At 50.1% G+C, this 16,866-nt stretch overlaps 1 protein-coding gene across 1 annotated transcript in view; it reads left to right on the forward strand.

The window, feature by feature from the left end:
- The first annotated feature begins 398 nt into the window (after positions 1 to 398).
- Positions 399 to 16,866, forward strand: part of KIF20B (kinesin family member 20B) — a 401,219-nt gene continuing 384,751 nt past the window's right edge. The window contains exon 1 of the mRNA XM_029610715.1: positions 399 to 669. Coding sequence (XP_029466575.1) covers positions 657 to 669 — 13 coding nt within the window. The 5' untranslated portion in view covers positions 399 to 656. The remainder of the gene's footprint in view (positions 670 to 16,866) is intronic.

The raw sequence follows: 16,866 nt of genomic DNA on the forward strand, positions 1-16,866 counted from the left end.
TTAACCACTCTAGTTTTCTAGCATCAAGCTAGAAATGAGCAACTACTTGCAGCAAAAATGGACCTCCTCCCCCCATGGCTTTTAGCCTTTGTTGGAAAATTCACAAAAAACTTTATTTCCTTCATTTTTTGTCGTCATAGAATATAATTTATTTATTTTTTTACAAAAACAGGAATAAACTGGTGTAATTTACTCTTTTCGTTGCTAACACGTCAATTGTATGTAAACTTCTTCTAGGACTGGTCACCTTTAGCTCTAAAAGGGAAACGGAAATTTACATTTACAAAGTGTTTTAAAACCCTTATCAGTGTTATAATGTGAAAGAATCGAGACTGGTCATGGTACAAGCCGATAAAAGCAGCGACGCGAACAGCGATCCCGCAGCCCCACATCCTGCTTGTTCCACCCGCCTGCTGCGTCTCCCCCTTGTTTTTTCTTTCTTCCACCTCCCAGTAGAAACGGCCCCCCTCTTACAGCTCTCGCGTCTCTTCTTTCTCTCCGCCCCTTGACTCATTAGGCCCCGCCCCTGAGCGCGCACTCCTCCCAACGTTCCCAGCAGACTCTTCGTTCTCCCATGGTGCTGTGCTCTATACCAGACGGGATTGGCCGAATTTGAAAAGCGACGGCCGCGGTAGTTGGGAGCAAGTTGCGCATTGATGCCGGCTTATGGTATGTTGTGTGCTTATGGTTACGTTCTCGGGGTGGGGGAGAGGCTCTGGGTGAAGAAGGGTCCTCTCTTTCATGCTGTTGGGGGATAATTGAGTGCTTTTCATCGGCTGTTCCTGCCCTGCGCGCATGGTGTTAGGAGACAGCTGCTGGCCGGAGGGGGGGAAGGGCTGTAAGGCAGCTGAGATTACTCGTTTAGTAATTTTGGTTTTGTGGAATTGGGAGCAGTAGCCGGATATACTAAAGGGTTTTCGCATTTTATGCCTATAGGAAAAATTATGTATCTGGTCCATGGTGAATAATAGTTCCCGATGTGCTTCCTTATGATCTTATTTACTTTTTTTAGCGCTATTCCTGTGTCCTTACAACATCGAGGGACATGCTGTGGGTTGAGATCTGATACTTTTGTTTTATTATCGACTCCGTTCCGAACGAGGGAAAGCTTTATTTATTTTATATTCCGCTTTTCAGCACTTCAAAGCAAATTACGTTCAGGTACTGTAAGTATTTCCCTATCCCCTGAGGCAACAAATGGCAAACATAGTAACATAATATAGTAATGACGGCAGAAAAAAACCAAAATGGTCCATCTAGTCTGCCCAGCAAGCTTCCCAAGGCAGTCGGTCACTGCTGCTCTGTGCTGGTTAAGCGTTTTTATTTGTTTCCATCCTCTAGCATTTTAGGGATCCATAGTGTTTATCCCTTGCCCCTTTGAAATCATTCACAGTTCTAGTCTTCAGCACTTCCTCTGGAAGGGCATTCTAAGTATCCATTACCCTCTCAGTGAAGAAATATTTCCTGACATTGGTTCTAAGACCTTCCTGGAGTTTCAAATCGTGATCCCTAGTTCTACTAAATTGTTTCCGATGGAAAAGGTTTGTTGATGACCATGGATCATTAAAACCTTTAAGTATCTGAAGGTCTGTATCATATCACCTCTGTTCCTCCTCTCCTCCAAGGTATACATATTCAAGTTCTTCAGCCTCTCCTCATAAGTCATTCGATGGAGACCACCCACCATTTTGGTTGCCCTTCTCTGGACCACATCCATCCTGTCTCTGTCTCCTTTGAGATACGGTCTCCGGAACTGAACAAGGACCTGTACAAGGGGATTATCACTTCCCTTTTCTTATTAGATATCCCCTCTCTTTGCAGCCTAGGATTCTTCTGGCTTTGGCTATTGCTGTGTCACACTGCTTTGTCTTCAGGTCCTTAGACACTGTCATCCCAAGGTGTCTCTCCTGCTCCGTGCACATCAGCCCTTCACCCCCCAACGCTTTACCATATCCCAGATGCATGACTCTGCATTTCTTGGCATTGAATCCCAGCTGCCATATCTTTAACCACTCTTCCAGCTTCCTTAAATCCTGTCTCATTCTCTGTACTCCTTCCGGCGTGTCCACTCTGTTGCAGATCTTAGTATCATCCGCAAATAGACAAACTTTACCTTCTATCCCTTCCACAATGTCGCTATGAAGATGTTGAACAGAACCGATCCCAACCCTGATCCCTGTGGCCCTTCACTTAACACCATTTTCTCTTCAGAGTAGGTTGTTTACCATCATCTGTTGTCTTCTATCCGTTAACCAGTTTGTAATCTATGCCAACACCTTGGAGCTGACTCCCAAGCTTCTCATTTTGTTGATGAGTTTTCTGTGTGGGACCGTATAAAAAGCTTTACTAAAATCCAAGTAAATTACATTCAGCACTCTTCCCTGATCCAGTTCTCTAGTCATCCAATCAAAGAAATCAATTAGATTCATCTGACAGGACCTTCCCCTGGTGAATCCATGCTGCTTCTGATCGAGCAACCCACCAGATTGTAGATAGTTCACTATCCTTTCCTTCAGCAGAGTCTCCATTAATTTTCTCACCACCGAGGTGATGCTAACTGGCCTGTAGTTTCCAGCCTCTTCTCTGCTCCCACTCTTGTGAAGAGGGACCACCACCGCTCTTCTCCAGTCACTAGGCATTACACCCTTTTCCAAAGGTCTATTGAACAGGTCATACAGTGGACCTGCCAGCACATCTGAGTTCCTTCAGTATTCTGGGGTGAACCTCATCAGGCTCCATGGCTTTGTCCACTTTAAGTTTTTTCTTAGCTCTTTCAATACATTATCTTCCGAAAATGGAGTTTCATCGACTCCACCCCCTTCTACAGTCTTGATAACAAGTGATGGTCCTTCTCCAGGGTCGTCTTTGACTATTGAACTGAAGTATTTGTTTAATATTTCTGCTAATTCATCATCTCTCTCCACCTATTGATTCTTATCCCCTTTCAATTTCACTATACCACTATATACCTTTCTCTGATATATCTGAAAAATGTTTTGTCACCTCGCTTTATCTCCTTGGCAGTCCTTTCCTTTGCCTGACGTTTTGATTTCTTGATTCCTTTTTTCATCTCCCTCAGTTTCGCCAGAGAATCCTCCCTGTGTTCCACTTTTTGGGATTTTTTATATTTCTTAAAAGCTGTTTTTTTTTTTTTTTTTGCTTTTATTACATCAACCACCTCCTTTCTGAACCAGATTGGATTCTTATTTCTCTTACTTTTGTTTACTTTTCTAACATACAGGCCGATACAGTACACTGTTAACTGGCATTTGGACGTGCATTTTCGACGCGCTAGCTTTACCTCTTAATCAGTAAGGGGTAATAGCGCGTTGAATGCGCGTCCAACCCCCCCCCCCCGAGACTAATAGTGCTCGCAACATGCAAATGCATGTTGCTGTCCCTTTTAGTCATTTCCGCGCGATACAGTAAGTAAAATGTGCCGCCAAGCCGCACATTTTACTTTAAGAAATTAAGAAAGGTAGGCGTTAATTTCTGTTGGCGCCAGGGAAGTGCACAGAAAAGCAGTAAAAACTGCTTTTCTGTGCACCCTCCGACTTAATATCATGGCTTGAAAACCGGATGCTCAATTTTGCTGGCGTCTGGTTTCCGAACCCGTGGCTGTCGGTGGGCTTGAGAACTAGCATCGGCTGTCAAACTCGCTGACAGCCGCCACTCCTGTCCAAAAAGAGGTGCTAGGGACGCACTAGTGTCCCTAGCGCCTCTTTTTACCACGGGCCCGCGATTTTTACTGTATCGGCCCGATACAGATTTGTTGCTTTTGTAATTGCTCCTTTTAGTTTGGCCCACTATTGTTTGACCTCTCTGTTTTCTCCCAGTCTTCAAGTTCTGCTTCCAGATATTTCACCATTTCTACAAAGTCTGTTTTTTTTGAAGTTCAAAACTCAGGTATTTGACACTTCTTCAGATCCTATTTGCAATATCAAACCCTGCTGTTTGATTACTGGTGCTGAGATGGGCACCCACCCGGACATTAGAGACATTAGCCCCATTAGTGAGCACTAGGTTAAGTATAACTCCCTCCCTTGTGGATTCCATTACCATTTGTTTGAACAGAGCCCCTTGCAGTGCATCCACTATCTCTCTACTTCTGTTATATTCTGCAGAAGGGATTCTCCAGTCCACGTCCGGCAGATTAAAGTCACCAACAATCAACACTTCTCCCTTCTTTCCCACCTTTATAATGTCTTTGATCAGATCTTTGTCTAGTTCTTTGTTTGAGTCTGAGGCCTGTACACCACTACAGTATAAATGGATGTACCGTCATCTTTTTTTAGGACGGCCCATAATGCCTCTTCTCTACCCCACTTTCCTTGCAGTTCAGTTGCTTGGATATTATTTTTGACATAACATGCTGTTTCTCCCCCTTTTTTTGTCCTTTCTGTCATTTCTTAACAAGCATGTTATAGTGTGTGTGACCATATCCCAGTCATAACAATCCGTGAACCATGTCTCCGTGACAGCAACAATGTCCAAGTCTGCCTCCACCATTACGGCCAATGAAAAAGAATCCGTAATAATCAGGATAATGTTGAACATACACAATATATATAGTGGGTAAAAAATCTATGATGTTTCTCTGTGACCTCATATGCCGTGCCTTGGGGGAAACAGACTACAGGCTTAATAAAGAGCTTTCAGCTGCAGAAATCTTTTCTAATCATTGGTAACATTGGAGATAATTTATGAGATGCCCCTTATCTGAGGCTATCCTATAGTCCACTTATCTTTTGTTGTGAGCTTTCCAGTGCAATTTTTGCTGGTAAAGTTCCGAGAAAAGTCCGTGCACCAATTGGAGATTCGGCCAGGTGAAGATATTTTCACTTGGCCGGATCTCCAATTGGTGAAAAATTGGAAAAAGCACGCCCCCCCCCCAAAAACTAATAGCGCTCATCTCATGTGAATGCATGTTGATGAGCCTATTGGTTATACCTGTGGGATATTGAAAGTAAAATGTGCGGCTGAGCACATTTTACACTCAGAAATTAACGCCTGCCCAAAGGCAGGCGTGCGTTAATCAGGGACAACACCAGGAAAGGTGTACAGAAAAGCAAAAAAACACTGCTTTTCTTTACACCCCCCAACTTAATATCATGGCGATTAAGTCGAAAGTCCAAAAAAAAAAAAAAAAGCTGTCCGCCAGCCCGTGGGTTGGAAAACGGACGCTCAATTTTGCTGGCGTCCGTTTTCAGAACCCGTGGCTGTCAGCGGGTTTGACAACTGCCGGTTGTCAGACCCGCTGACAGCCGCCGCTTCCACTAATAAGGAGGTGCTAGGGACGCGCTAGTGTCCTTAGCGCCTCCTTATTAGCACGGGCCCTAATTTAAATAAAGAATCGTGTGCCCAGGTGAGGTGCCTGGGCGCGTGTCGGGAGAGCGGGCGCTAGCCTCAGAGCGCCGGCTCTCTCGTGGAGTTCATTGAATCGGCCTGCATGTTGGATAAAAATCTTTCCTTCCTCTTGTGCTATACTGATTGGGCATGCTTTCCTTCCTCTCTGTAACAGTGCCTAGATGGCACTTAGTGTGTCTAAAGAAATCAGGATGAGAGCTCCTTTTTGTTCAGCAACTTTCAGTGGGCTACTGACTGGTTTCTTCTAGTGGACGACTAGCAACTCACATGAACACAAAGCTTCCTTGAACTCTAAAACAGTATTCTGTTCTTGCAGGGAACAGTTCCTAAGGGCAAAAGCTATCACCAAGACATAGAAAAATAACATCTTCACTAATCCTAGATTTAGGATTTAAACAAAACCAAAGGACAGACAGTTGAAGTAATTTGTTCTCTTCAGCTGTTGTATATATAAAAAAACAGGGAGACCTTGTGCACTACTTAAAGCAAGTGGCTACTCTCAAAATGCACCACAGGTTCAACACTACCTTAATCTCTCTTGAAGCTGTTCTGCAGGGAAAATAGGAAACTTTCTTGCCTGATTGAGTGCTCTGGAAATTAGTGTTGGCAGCAAAGTATCTCTGCTCATTGTAAGAACAATCAATTATGTCAACTTCCTATGGGGGTGCTTTAGCAAATGGGTCAAACCATCTTCCTACACTAGACAAAAATTCTAAAGGGAAGAGCTATCATCCCAAAAAATGAAATGGGGAAACTCTTACATGGTGACTTAAGATGTACAGCCAAGGGATAGACAGTTTTTTTTTTTTTTTAGCAATTTCTTCCCTTTGGCTTTTGCCAAAATAGAGGAAAAACAGCTTATAAGCCCCTTCTTTTTGGCAAGTGGCTATTCTCAGGACATAACACAGACCCAACACTGTTTATGACCTTCCTGCAGCTATTACGCAGGGGAGAGAAGAAACTCTCTCTCCTTTTGAATCCCTCATTGCTTACTCCGCTGTACTCCTTCAGAATACTCTAGGGCAGTGATGGCAAACTCCAGTCCTCGAGTGCCATAAACAGGTCAGGTTTTCAGGATATAACATAAGAGCATAAATACCATACTGGGTCCATCAAGCCCAGCATCCTGTTTAAACCCAGTAACACTAACTGCTGAAACCACATCTCCTCCTGGCAGTGAATTCCAGAGTTAAACTATGTGCTGAGTGAGAGAGAATTTTCTTCGATTTATTTTAAATGAGCTACTTGCTAACTTCATGGAGTGCCTCCTGTTCCTTCTATTATCTGAGAGTAAATAACAGATTTACATTCCCTGTACGTACCAGGATCAGTCCAGGACACCTGGGTTGTGACTCCGCACCAGTAGATGGAGACAGACTAAAACTTGTGGGCGGAGCCATATATGCCCCTGTGCCAGTCACAGCCCCTCAGTCTTACTCTGTCTCCAGTAGATGGTGCAGGTCCGGTCACAGCCCTGCCTGCCCTGGTTCTGGTACTCCGTCAGGGTCGGTTCTTTTTGATTCCTTTAGGCCAGTTAGGCTACGTTGTTTTTCTGTTTGGGTAATTTTCCAAATTGTCCCTTAGGTCCCTTTCGCCCTGCCTCCCAGGGGGGTTGTGAGGTTCTGAGGGGACCACCCCCCCCTGGTTGAGGCCGCTGCTAGGGTCGAGGACCCAGCTGGCCTAGTAGCAGCGTCAGGGGTGACACCGGGGAGCCCGGTTCACTCACCCCTGCTGGATTAGGGCTCCAGGACCGTGGACAGCGACAGGTTTTTTTGTTAAAAAAAAAAAAAAAAAAAAGGTTTCGTTTTATTTTCTGCCGGCTCTCTCTTGCTTCGCAGCGCCGCTCGCAGGGGGGGGCGCCGCCGACGGGGGGAGGCCGTTCGAATTTTTTTCTTCAGTTTTCGTCGCTCCTGCTGCTCCGTCTTCGCGCCTCTTCGCCGGCATGCCTCGCGGCTCGGTCTGCCGGGCCTGTGGCTCGGCGCGCGCGCGTCTTTCGCGCGAAAGTCTCTGCGCGGCCTGCATCCCGGGCGGAGAGGGGGTCGTCGGGGGCGCCTCGGGGGGCTCGTTCTCGGCCCGCGCGATCGCCTCCGCGCGGGGGGGGCGCCGTAGAAAAGCCCCAAGAGCTTTTCCCGATCAGCGCGGGAGTGGCGGCCATTTTGGCCACGGGCCGCGAAATGGCGCGGGAATCGGAAGGGCCTTCGGCCTTGCCTCCCGCGCTTTCCCCGCAGCGAATCGCGGTCGGAAGGGGTCCCTCGGGGGACACAGGGTCCCCGGGGAGTCCCGATGATTTTTCATCGGATTCGGGCTCTTTTTCGGAGGACCTTGCGCTTTTGTTGCGCAAGGTCCTAAAATACAAAAAAAGCAAGCGCGGCCGGAGTGAGACTCGCAGAGCTCCACCGCTGAAGAGGTCCCGGAAGCCTTCGGGGGTCGCGGAGGGGCCCCAGGGCACCTCGCGGGGGAAGCGGCCTCCACGTGGCGTCCCACAGGAGGCCGACACCGATTCCTCCCCCGAGGAGGACGCTGATTCCCCTGAAGAGATCCAGAAGGGGCCCGACGATGTAGGGGCGGACGGCTCCGCTACGTCCGGCGTAGCCAAAGGCTCACAGGCTGTGGAAGGAGACGATCCCAAAGTGGTCAGGCTCTTCCGTAGGGATGAATTGCCACCTCTAATTCCAGCGATTATCCAGGAACTGGGAATAAACCCCCCTCCGGCGGTGGTTCGTCAGGAAGCGAACATGGATCCGGTCCTGTTAGGCCTCACGGGTCCAGCAGTTGCTTTTCCGTTCCATTTTTCCTCAACAGACATCATGTTCCGGGAATGGGACACCCCGGAGTTAGGGTTGAAGGTCAGCAAGGCCATGGACAAACTTTACCCGCTTCCGGAGGATGCGCTGGACCTTCTCAAGTTTCCCAAGGTGGATTCGGCGGTTTCGGCGGTAACGAAAAGATCTACTATCCCGGTTACGGGTGCTACAGCCCTTCGGGACCTTCAGGACAGGAAGCTGGAAGTACAGCTCAAGAAGATTTTTGAGGTTTCAGCGCTAGGAATTCGGGCCGCCATGTGTACGAATTTCGCTTTGAGAGCGGGCTTACGCTGGGCTCAGGTCCTTCAAGCCAATGCGGACCTTTCGGCAGACGAGGCAGCGCAAGCGGATAAGTTGGAAGCGGTAATAGCATATGGCGCAGATGCACTCCACGATCTACTGCGCACTTCGTCTAGATCCATGGTGGCGTCGGTCTCGGCTCGCCGCCTCCTGTGGCTACGCAACTGGGCGGCGGATGGCTCTTCAAAGGCTCACCTCGGGGCGCTGCCATTCAAGGGTAAATTGCTGTTCGGCAAGGAATTAGATGACTTGATGGCTTCCCTGGGGGAAAATAGGGCTCTCAGGTTGCCCGAAGATAGATCCAGGTCGCGGCCTTCCTTTTCAGCCAGGTCCCGCTTTCGTGGGCCCAGGAGGGCGCGGCCTCAAAGGTCGTCGGGGCACTCGTTCAGGTCTTCCTCCTCCCGTACCCCACAGTGGCAGCAGCAGCAGCAGCAGTCCTTTCGTGGGAGGCGTTTTGGTAGGCCAGGGGGTGCCCTGGCCATCACGGCGCCCAAGTCTTCACAATGAAAGAGGGTCGGCCCTTCTCCCGCAGCAGCCTCGGCACGCTGTTCCCAACGTCGGGGCGCGGTTGCTGTCGTTCTACGAGAGATGGGCCGGGATAACGTCGGACCAGTGGGTCCTCACCGTGATAAGTCACGGCTACGCGTTAGATTTTGCTCGCATTCCAGTGGACAAGTTCCTTGTGTCACCCTGCAAGGCTCCCGAGAAGAAAGTGGCGGTGCTAGCCACCATCCGCCGCTTAGAGGACTTGGGAGCCATCTCCCCCGTTCCTGTCAGCCAACAAGGAAAGGGCCGTTACTCCATTTACTTCATCGTTCCAAAGAAGGACGGCACGTCCCGACCAATTCTGGATCTCAAAGGGGTGAACCGATGCCTACGCGTTCCTCGCTTCAAAATGGAGACCATCCGGTCCGTCATCGCCGCGGTCCGGCCAGGCGAGTTCCTGGCCTCCCTGGACCTCACGGAAGCGTATCTTCACATAGGTATCCAGCCGTCATTCCAACGCTTCCTCAGATTCTGCATTCTGGGTCGGCATTACCAGTTTCGGGCGCTCCCCTTTGGGCTCGCAACGGCCCCTCGTATTTTCACGAAGGTGATGGTCGTGGTGGCGGCTCAACTGCGCCGAGAAGGTCTCCATGTCCATCCGTACCTGGACGACTGGTTGATTCGGGCGAAATCCGAGGATCAGTGTCGGATGGCGGTGGCCAGGGTCCTCCATCTGTTGCAGTCCCTGGGATGGGTGGTCAACTTCAGCAAGAGTCATCTGACACCAACGCAGACCCTGGAATATCTGGGAGCTCTTTTCGACACAAAGCAGGGCAAGGTGTTTCTTTCCCTCGAACGGATGGTCAAATTGCAAACTCAGGTACAACGCTTGTTGTCTCTCCGCCAACCACGAGTCTGCGACTACCTTACGGTCCTAGGGTCTATGGCTTCCACGCTGGCGCTGGTGCCATGGGCGTTCGCTCATCTGCGACCCTTACAGTCATCCTTGCTTTCCCGCTGGAAGCCGGTCTCGGAGGATTTCCACCTACCACTTCCTCTAGCGGGACACGCGAGATCCAGCCTGCGTTGGTGGCTGGACCCCAGTCACCTTTCCGCCGGAGTCTCCCTCCTGGTGCCCAGTTGGACAGTGGTGACCACAGATGCCAGCCTCTCCGGTTGGGGAGCGGTCTGCCTAGGGAGCTCAGTTCAAGGCCTATGGTCGGTGTCGCAAGCCCAGTGGTCTATCAATCGCCTAGAGACCAGAGCGGTCCGTCTGGCCCTGCAGGCTTTTCTACCATTGCTGAGAGGAAAGGCGGTCCGAGTGTTGTCGGACAATGCGACCACCGTGGCATACATCAACCGGCAGGGGGGGACCCGGAGCCCCCAGGTGGCGGAGGAAGCTCAGCGCTTGATGGCCTGGTCGGAGCTACATCTCAGCAACCTCGCAGCGTCTCACATTGCGGGAGTCGACAACGTGCAGGCGGACTATCTCAGCCGTCATCGTCTAGATCCCGGAGAGTGGGAGCTGGGGGACGAAGCGTTTCTTCTCATTTGCGAAATGTGGGGAGTGCCCCACATGGATCTGATGGCCACGTGGCACAACGCGAAGGCCCCGCGATTTTACAGTCGACGTCGAGAGCGGGGGGCAGAGGGCGTCGATGCGCTGGTGCTTCCCTGGCCGACGGATGTGCTGCTCTACGTGTTTCCCCCATGGCCGATGATCGGCAAGATTCTACGGCGCATAGAGTTGCATCCGGCCAACGTGATCTTGGTGGCACCGGAGTGGCCTCGCCGGCCGTGGTTCGCAGACCTCGTACAACTGGCAGTGGCGGCACCCCTTCGGTTCCAGGGAATGGCGGCCCTACTCCATCAGGGCCCCGTCTGTTTGGAGGATGCGGATCACTTCTGTCTCGCGGCATGGCTTTTGAGAGGAATCGACTGAAGAGAAAAGGTTATTCAGATGCGGTGGTGGCCACGCTACTGCGTTCCAGGAAGCAGTCGACGTCTTTGGCTTACGTCCGTGTCTGGGTTGTCTTTGAGGACTGGTGCGTGCAGCGCGGGGTGGACCCCACTTCGGCTTCCGTCGCTGAGGTTCTGGCGTTCCTCCAGGCGGGTCTGGCCAAAGGTCTGGCGTGCAGTTACTTACGGGTCCAAGTGGCGGCGCTGGGGTGTTTGCGAGGTAAGTCTCTGGCGATTCACCCGGATATTGCTCGTTTCCTTCGGGGTGCTAAACACCTTCGCCCCCCGTTACGTCTGCCTTGTCCGGCTTGGAACCTCAATTGGGTTCTCTCCGCTCTATGCATGGCGCCGTTTGAGCCCTTGAAACGCGCGACTCTTAAGGATCTCACTTTAAAAACGGCATTCTTAGTGGCGATTGCCTCGGCACGGCGTGTTTCCGAGTTACAGGCCCTGTCCTGTAGGGAACCTTTCTTGCGTATCTCTGAATCGGGGGTTTCCTTACGGACGGTCCCTTCCTTTCTACCGAAAGTGGTCTCGTCTTTTCACGTTAATCAATCGGTGGAGTTGCCCGCTTTTGCGTGCGGAGACTCCTCTGCTACTGAAGAGAGGGAGTTACGGAAGCTTGACGTGCGGAGATCCCTTCTCCGATATCTGGAGGTCACTAATCCGTTTCGGGTCACAGATCATCTGTTTGTACTGTTCTCTGGACCAAAGAAAGGAGCTACAGCGTCCCGCACAACGATTGCTCGTTGGCTCAAGGAGGCCATTGGTTCGGCTTACTTGATCCGGGGCAAACCTCTTCCCGTGGGGCTGCGAGCTCACTCGACTCGTTCTCAAGCAGCGTCTTGGGCGGAAGCTTCTCAGGTGTCGCCTCAAGAGATTTGTAGGGCGGCCACCTGGAAGTCGTTGCATACTTTTATCCGGCATTACCGGCTGGATGTCCGGGCTACCGATTCTGGGGGTTTTGGAGAGAGGGTACTCCGAGCGGGACTCTCTGCTTCCCACCCTCAGTAGGTTGCTCTGGTACATCCCAGGTGTCCTGGACTGATCCTGGTACGTACAGGGAAAGGAAAATTAGTTTCTTACCTGATAATTTTCGTTCCTGTAGTACCAAGGATCAGTCCAGGATCCCGCCCGCAGTGCTGCGCTGAAGTAATGGAGAGTCCGCTCTGTGTTTTTGATTTGCTCTGTTCCGCTTGTTCGCTCTCTCGGTTGGAGAGTCCGTTTCCAGAAGGGGTGTTTCTTTCCCCGTTAGTTAGCGGTATCTAGTTTGGTTTACTTCTCTGGTTGTGTTCTACTTTGACATTCCGTAAGACTGAGGGGCTGTGACTGGCACAGGGGCATATATGGCTCCGCCCACAAGTTTTAGTCTGTCTCCATCTACTGGTGCGGAGTCACAACCCAGGTGTCCTGGACTGATCCTTGGTACTACAGGAACGAAAATTATCAGGTAAGAAACTAATTTTCCTTTAACTTCAACTCCTTTCATGATTTTATAGACTTCTATCATATCCCCCCCATAGTCATCTCTTCTCCTAGCTGAACAGCCCTAACATCTTTAACCTTTTCTCATAGGGCAGCTGTTTCGTGCCCCATATCATTTGGTCAATCTTCTTTGCATTTTCTCCAGTGCAGCTATATCCTTTTTGAGATGCGGTGACCAGATTTGCACACAATATTCAAGGTGCTGTTTCACCATGGAGTGATGCAGAGGCATTACAACCTCCTCCATTTTATTTTCCATTCCCTTCCTAATTCTTAACATTGTTTGCTTTTTTAATCACCACAGCACACTGGGCTGACAATTTCAATGTATTATCCACTATGATGCTTAGATCTCTTTCCTGAGTGGTAACTCCTAAGATAGAACCTAAAATTGTATAACTACAGCAAGGGTTATTTTTCCCTATATGCATCACTTTGCACTTGTCCATGTTAAACTTCTTCTGCCATCTGGAAGCCCAATCTTCCAGTCTCACAAGGTCCTGCAATTCATCACAAGCCACTTGAGATTTAACTACTCTGCATAATTTTGTATCCACAAATTTGGTCACCTCACTTGTTGTACCCCTTTCTAGATCATTTATAAATATATTAAAGTACAGGTCCAAGTACAGATCCCTGAGGCACTCCACTGTTTACCTTTTTTCCACTGTGAAAACTGACCATTTAATCCTACTTTTCCTAGCGTGTAGCCAGATGGACTCGGGACCAATGGGTATAGTGCTCTCCTTTATTTATTTGTTTACTTACATGTTTTTATATACCGACTTTCCTCAAAAAAGACATCAAGACGGTTAACAAAAATGTCTATGCCGATCTATAAGATCATGATGACGCACAATTTCCATACAAAATTCCATAACCAAAATAAGTCAAATCACAATAATAAAATTGTACTCATATAATGTCTACCTATCTTTTCACATTTCTCTCCTGATAGCAGATGGGAGACAGAGTCAGATTTCAAAGCTGATGTCACTCTACATATACCCATGCTGGTAGCTTTTAGCTCCCCAGTATTTCTCAGTCTCCTAAGCAGATGCGGACACTATCCTACCCTAGAATAGTGTTAGCAATTAGAAAATTTTACCTTGAGAAGATGAGCCCTGCACTCCTGTGGTGATACCTAAGGGTCCCGCCCTCAGTCGAGAATTCATGAGGTGATTTCCGAGATCCCTCAGAGGCAAGCCTCGGTCTGGTAGCTGGCTCCCGGCATGGACTTAGCCCTCAGGGTGGCTGAGAGGCAGCAGATGCCGAATCGAGTGCGGCGGTGAAGGTAATTCCCTCTTCCTCCTCCCCCCCCCCCCCCCCCCCCCCCCCCCCCCTGCAGCTGGAGACCACCCGGCACGCGACTGGGAAGCGCTGAGACCAGGTAAGGTAGAAACCTTTTAAGTCTCAAAGGCTCGAATAGCCGCACAAATGTTTCCTCCCGAAGAGGTTTAAAATTGGGTTGAGCAGCTCTGTCCTGAACTAGGCCCCGATTCTGTGCGAGGGTCCACATGCGTGGAGACCCTCCGGGGGGGTGTGTGTCACCATCTTGGCAGCGGGGTCGTCTGCCACTTCCCCCCCCCCCCCCCCCCCCCCCCCTCTCGATCGCCGTCCTGTCCACACAACCAAGCCGTGCATACAGTGGCGCGCATAAATAGACCGGGAGCTACAAAACAGTTCCGTGCGCACAGCGGTGTGCACATCGCAACCGGGCGCACAAACTTCGTATTTCGCGCGCACAACTCTGCGCTTACTGTGCGCACAACTAAGCTTCTGCGCGCATAATTACATGCACAACTGAGTGAAGCCTCCCACGCGCACAATCCATGGCACCACCGGCCAAGAAGGCCAATGGACAAGCCCTCTGCCCTACCTGCCACCTAAGAGCCGCGCAAACTGAACTGGACTCCTGTCTATGCCAGCAGTGCGAAGAGGCCCTGGGGGAACTAAAGCAAGGTCCCCTACAGTCAGGAGAGGGATCCGGATCCACTGAGGATTGTACCCTGGACCTCTATTTCCAGCTCAGCGCCTCCACAGGAAGGCATCTCGGGGCTCTCCACTATAACCCCGCCTGGGATCAACAAGGATCCAGGGACCTTTTCCTGGGTGGAATTCTTCAAAGGACTACAAACCTTTGTCCAGGCTCACTCAGTCCTGGCCTCTACCAGAAGCAAAAGACTTTCCAAGCACCTCTCAGGCCCATCGAGACGAACCCCCCCCTAATAGGGATACAGGCACCTTGGATGAGTTGGACTCCCTAGAGCAGAGCTTTCCAAACTGTGTGTCAGGACACGTTAGTGTGTCGCCTGCAGTGTGCAGGTGTGTCGCGCAAGCCCGGTCAACTCTGATGCGAGTTTGGGCTTTTTTTTCCCTAGAGATTCACTTTTTTTTTTTTTCAGTTTATGGGTTGCTTATTATTGGGTGATTTTTGCTGTCAATCGCGTTTTTTTGGGGGGCTTGGTGGGTGGAACGAGCCCAGCCATCCTTGCATTGGCTGCTGCTGCCGATGAGGCCTGGCCATGAGGAGTACTGACTGCAAGCAGCAGTGTCTGGTGATCATGGAAGGGAGTGAAGCACTTAACTGGCAACAATCAAAAAGACGAGGTACATGAGTGTGGGGGCCAGACATGTGCTGGGGGGAGAGAGATGAGTGAGTGGGGGGCAAACGTGCTGGGGGGACAGACATGTGCTTGAGGGGGAGAGATATGAGTGTGTGGGGGCCAGACATGTGCTGGGGGGAGGAGAGAGATGAGTGTGTGGGGGACAGACAATTTGTTTTATTATTGTTTCTCATAAATTATAACAATAACATGAATTTTGGAATATATATTTTTAATATAAATTTAAGGTTTTCATGAGATAGGTTGTGTCGCGAAACATTTTATTTATGTATATATTTAAGGAAACATACATAAATTGTCGAAATATGTTTCGTTCGTTTAACCTTTAACCTCTGGTTTACTAGTAGACTGAATTACCGTGTCGTGAAATTATGTTTGTCTAAAAAGTGTGTCACCAACATGAAAAGTTTGGAAAGCTCTGCCCTAGAGGAAAGGGAAATTCTCTCCCCCCCCCCCCCCCCCCCCCCCCCCCAAAGGGATGGAGCAGTGCTGAACCATGCTGCGGTTCTTTCACAAAGACTCATTACCAGCCCTCATGTCTTAGACCCTGAAAACGCTGGGCATCCCAGGCACGGACCCCACTGCGTAACCAAATATGAACCCCCATCTTGGTGTCCCTCCGTCAGGCCTCATATTGTTTTCCAATGTTGCAAGCCGTCCAGCATCTGATTGACCTGGAATGGAATTCCCCAGAAGCCAGCTTCAAAAGGGGGCGGGCCCTAGAAGCCCTATATCCCCTGGAACTCACAGCTAAGGAACTCCTACAGTTCCCTAAAGTGGACGCTATGGTCTGTGCAATCTCTAAGCGCACAACTATTCCCGTCGAGGGAGGAGCGGCACTAAAGGATGCCCAGGACAGATGACTGGAATCCATCCTTAAACAGTCCTTTGTAGCAGCAATGACTTTGCAGATTGCTTCCTGCTGCGCCTTGGTGGCACGTTCCTGCTTGCTCCTCTCCAGAGACTCAACCATGCCCGGCGAGACGATAGAACCTGTGGTATCCTTCCTCACGGATGTGACCTCAGACCTAGTGCACACCTCAGCCAGGGACGTCGCCTCAGCAGTGGCAGCCAAAGCGAACCTCACGAGAATGCCCTTTAAACGCTCTCTCTTGTTCGGAAGCGAATTGGAGAAGCTAGCCAACAAATGGGGCAAATCTCTAGTACCTCGTCTACTGGAGGACAGGAACCAAAGAAGTCGGTGCTCCTCCCCTCCCACCCCCGAAGAACCAAGGGCAGCGGAGCTCAGCGCTTTAATCCGTACAAGAACACACACCACCAAGCATCTCGCCCATCAGGAAGGGCTCAGTCATTTCAGAACAGACACACCAAGAGGGGAACAGGCTCAGCAGACCCATCCACAGGAAGAAGATATAGGGGACAGACTTACCCTCTTCTACCAAAGATGGGTCGAGATAATATTGGACAAGTGGGTCCTAACCATCATTCGAGGGGGATACTCTTTGGAATTCCACAGCAACCCTCCAGTCTTGACATCACCATGCCACTCCCACTCCAAGAGGACGGCAGTGGAAACCACTCTGGCAAGACTACTCAGCCTAAAGGCGATAACCCCAGTGCCCATGCACCAACAAAATACTGGTCACTACTTCATCATCCCCAAGAAGGAAGGAACTTTCCGGCCCATCCTGGACCTCAAGTCAATCGTTACCTGAGGGTACCACACGTCCGCATGGAAACCCTATGTTCAGTCATAAGGGCAGTACAGCCGGGAGAATTCTTGACCTCTTTGGACCTATCTGAAGCCTATCACACATTCCGGTCCTTCGGGACCATCAGTGCTTTCTACGCTTCATGATTCTGGACCACCAATACCA

Source organism: Rhinatrema bivittatum, chromosome 7, assembly GCF_901001135.1.
Source record: "Rhinatrema bivittatum chromosome 7, aRhiBiv1.1, whole genome shotgun sequence".
Lineage (NCBI taxonomy): Eukaryota > Metazoa > Chordata > Amphibia > Gymnophiona > Rhinatrematidae > Rhinatrema > Rhinatrema bivittatum.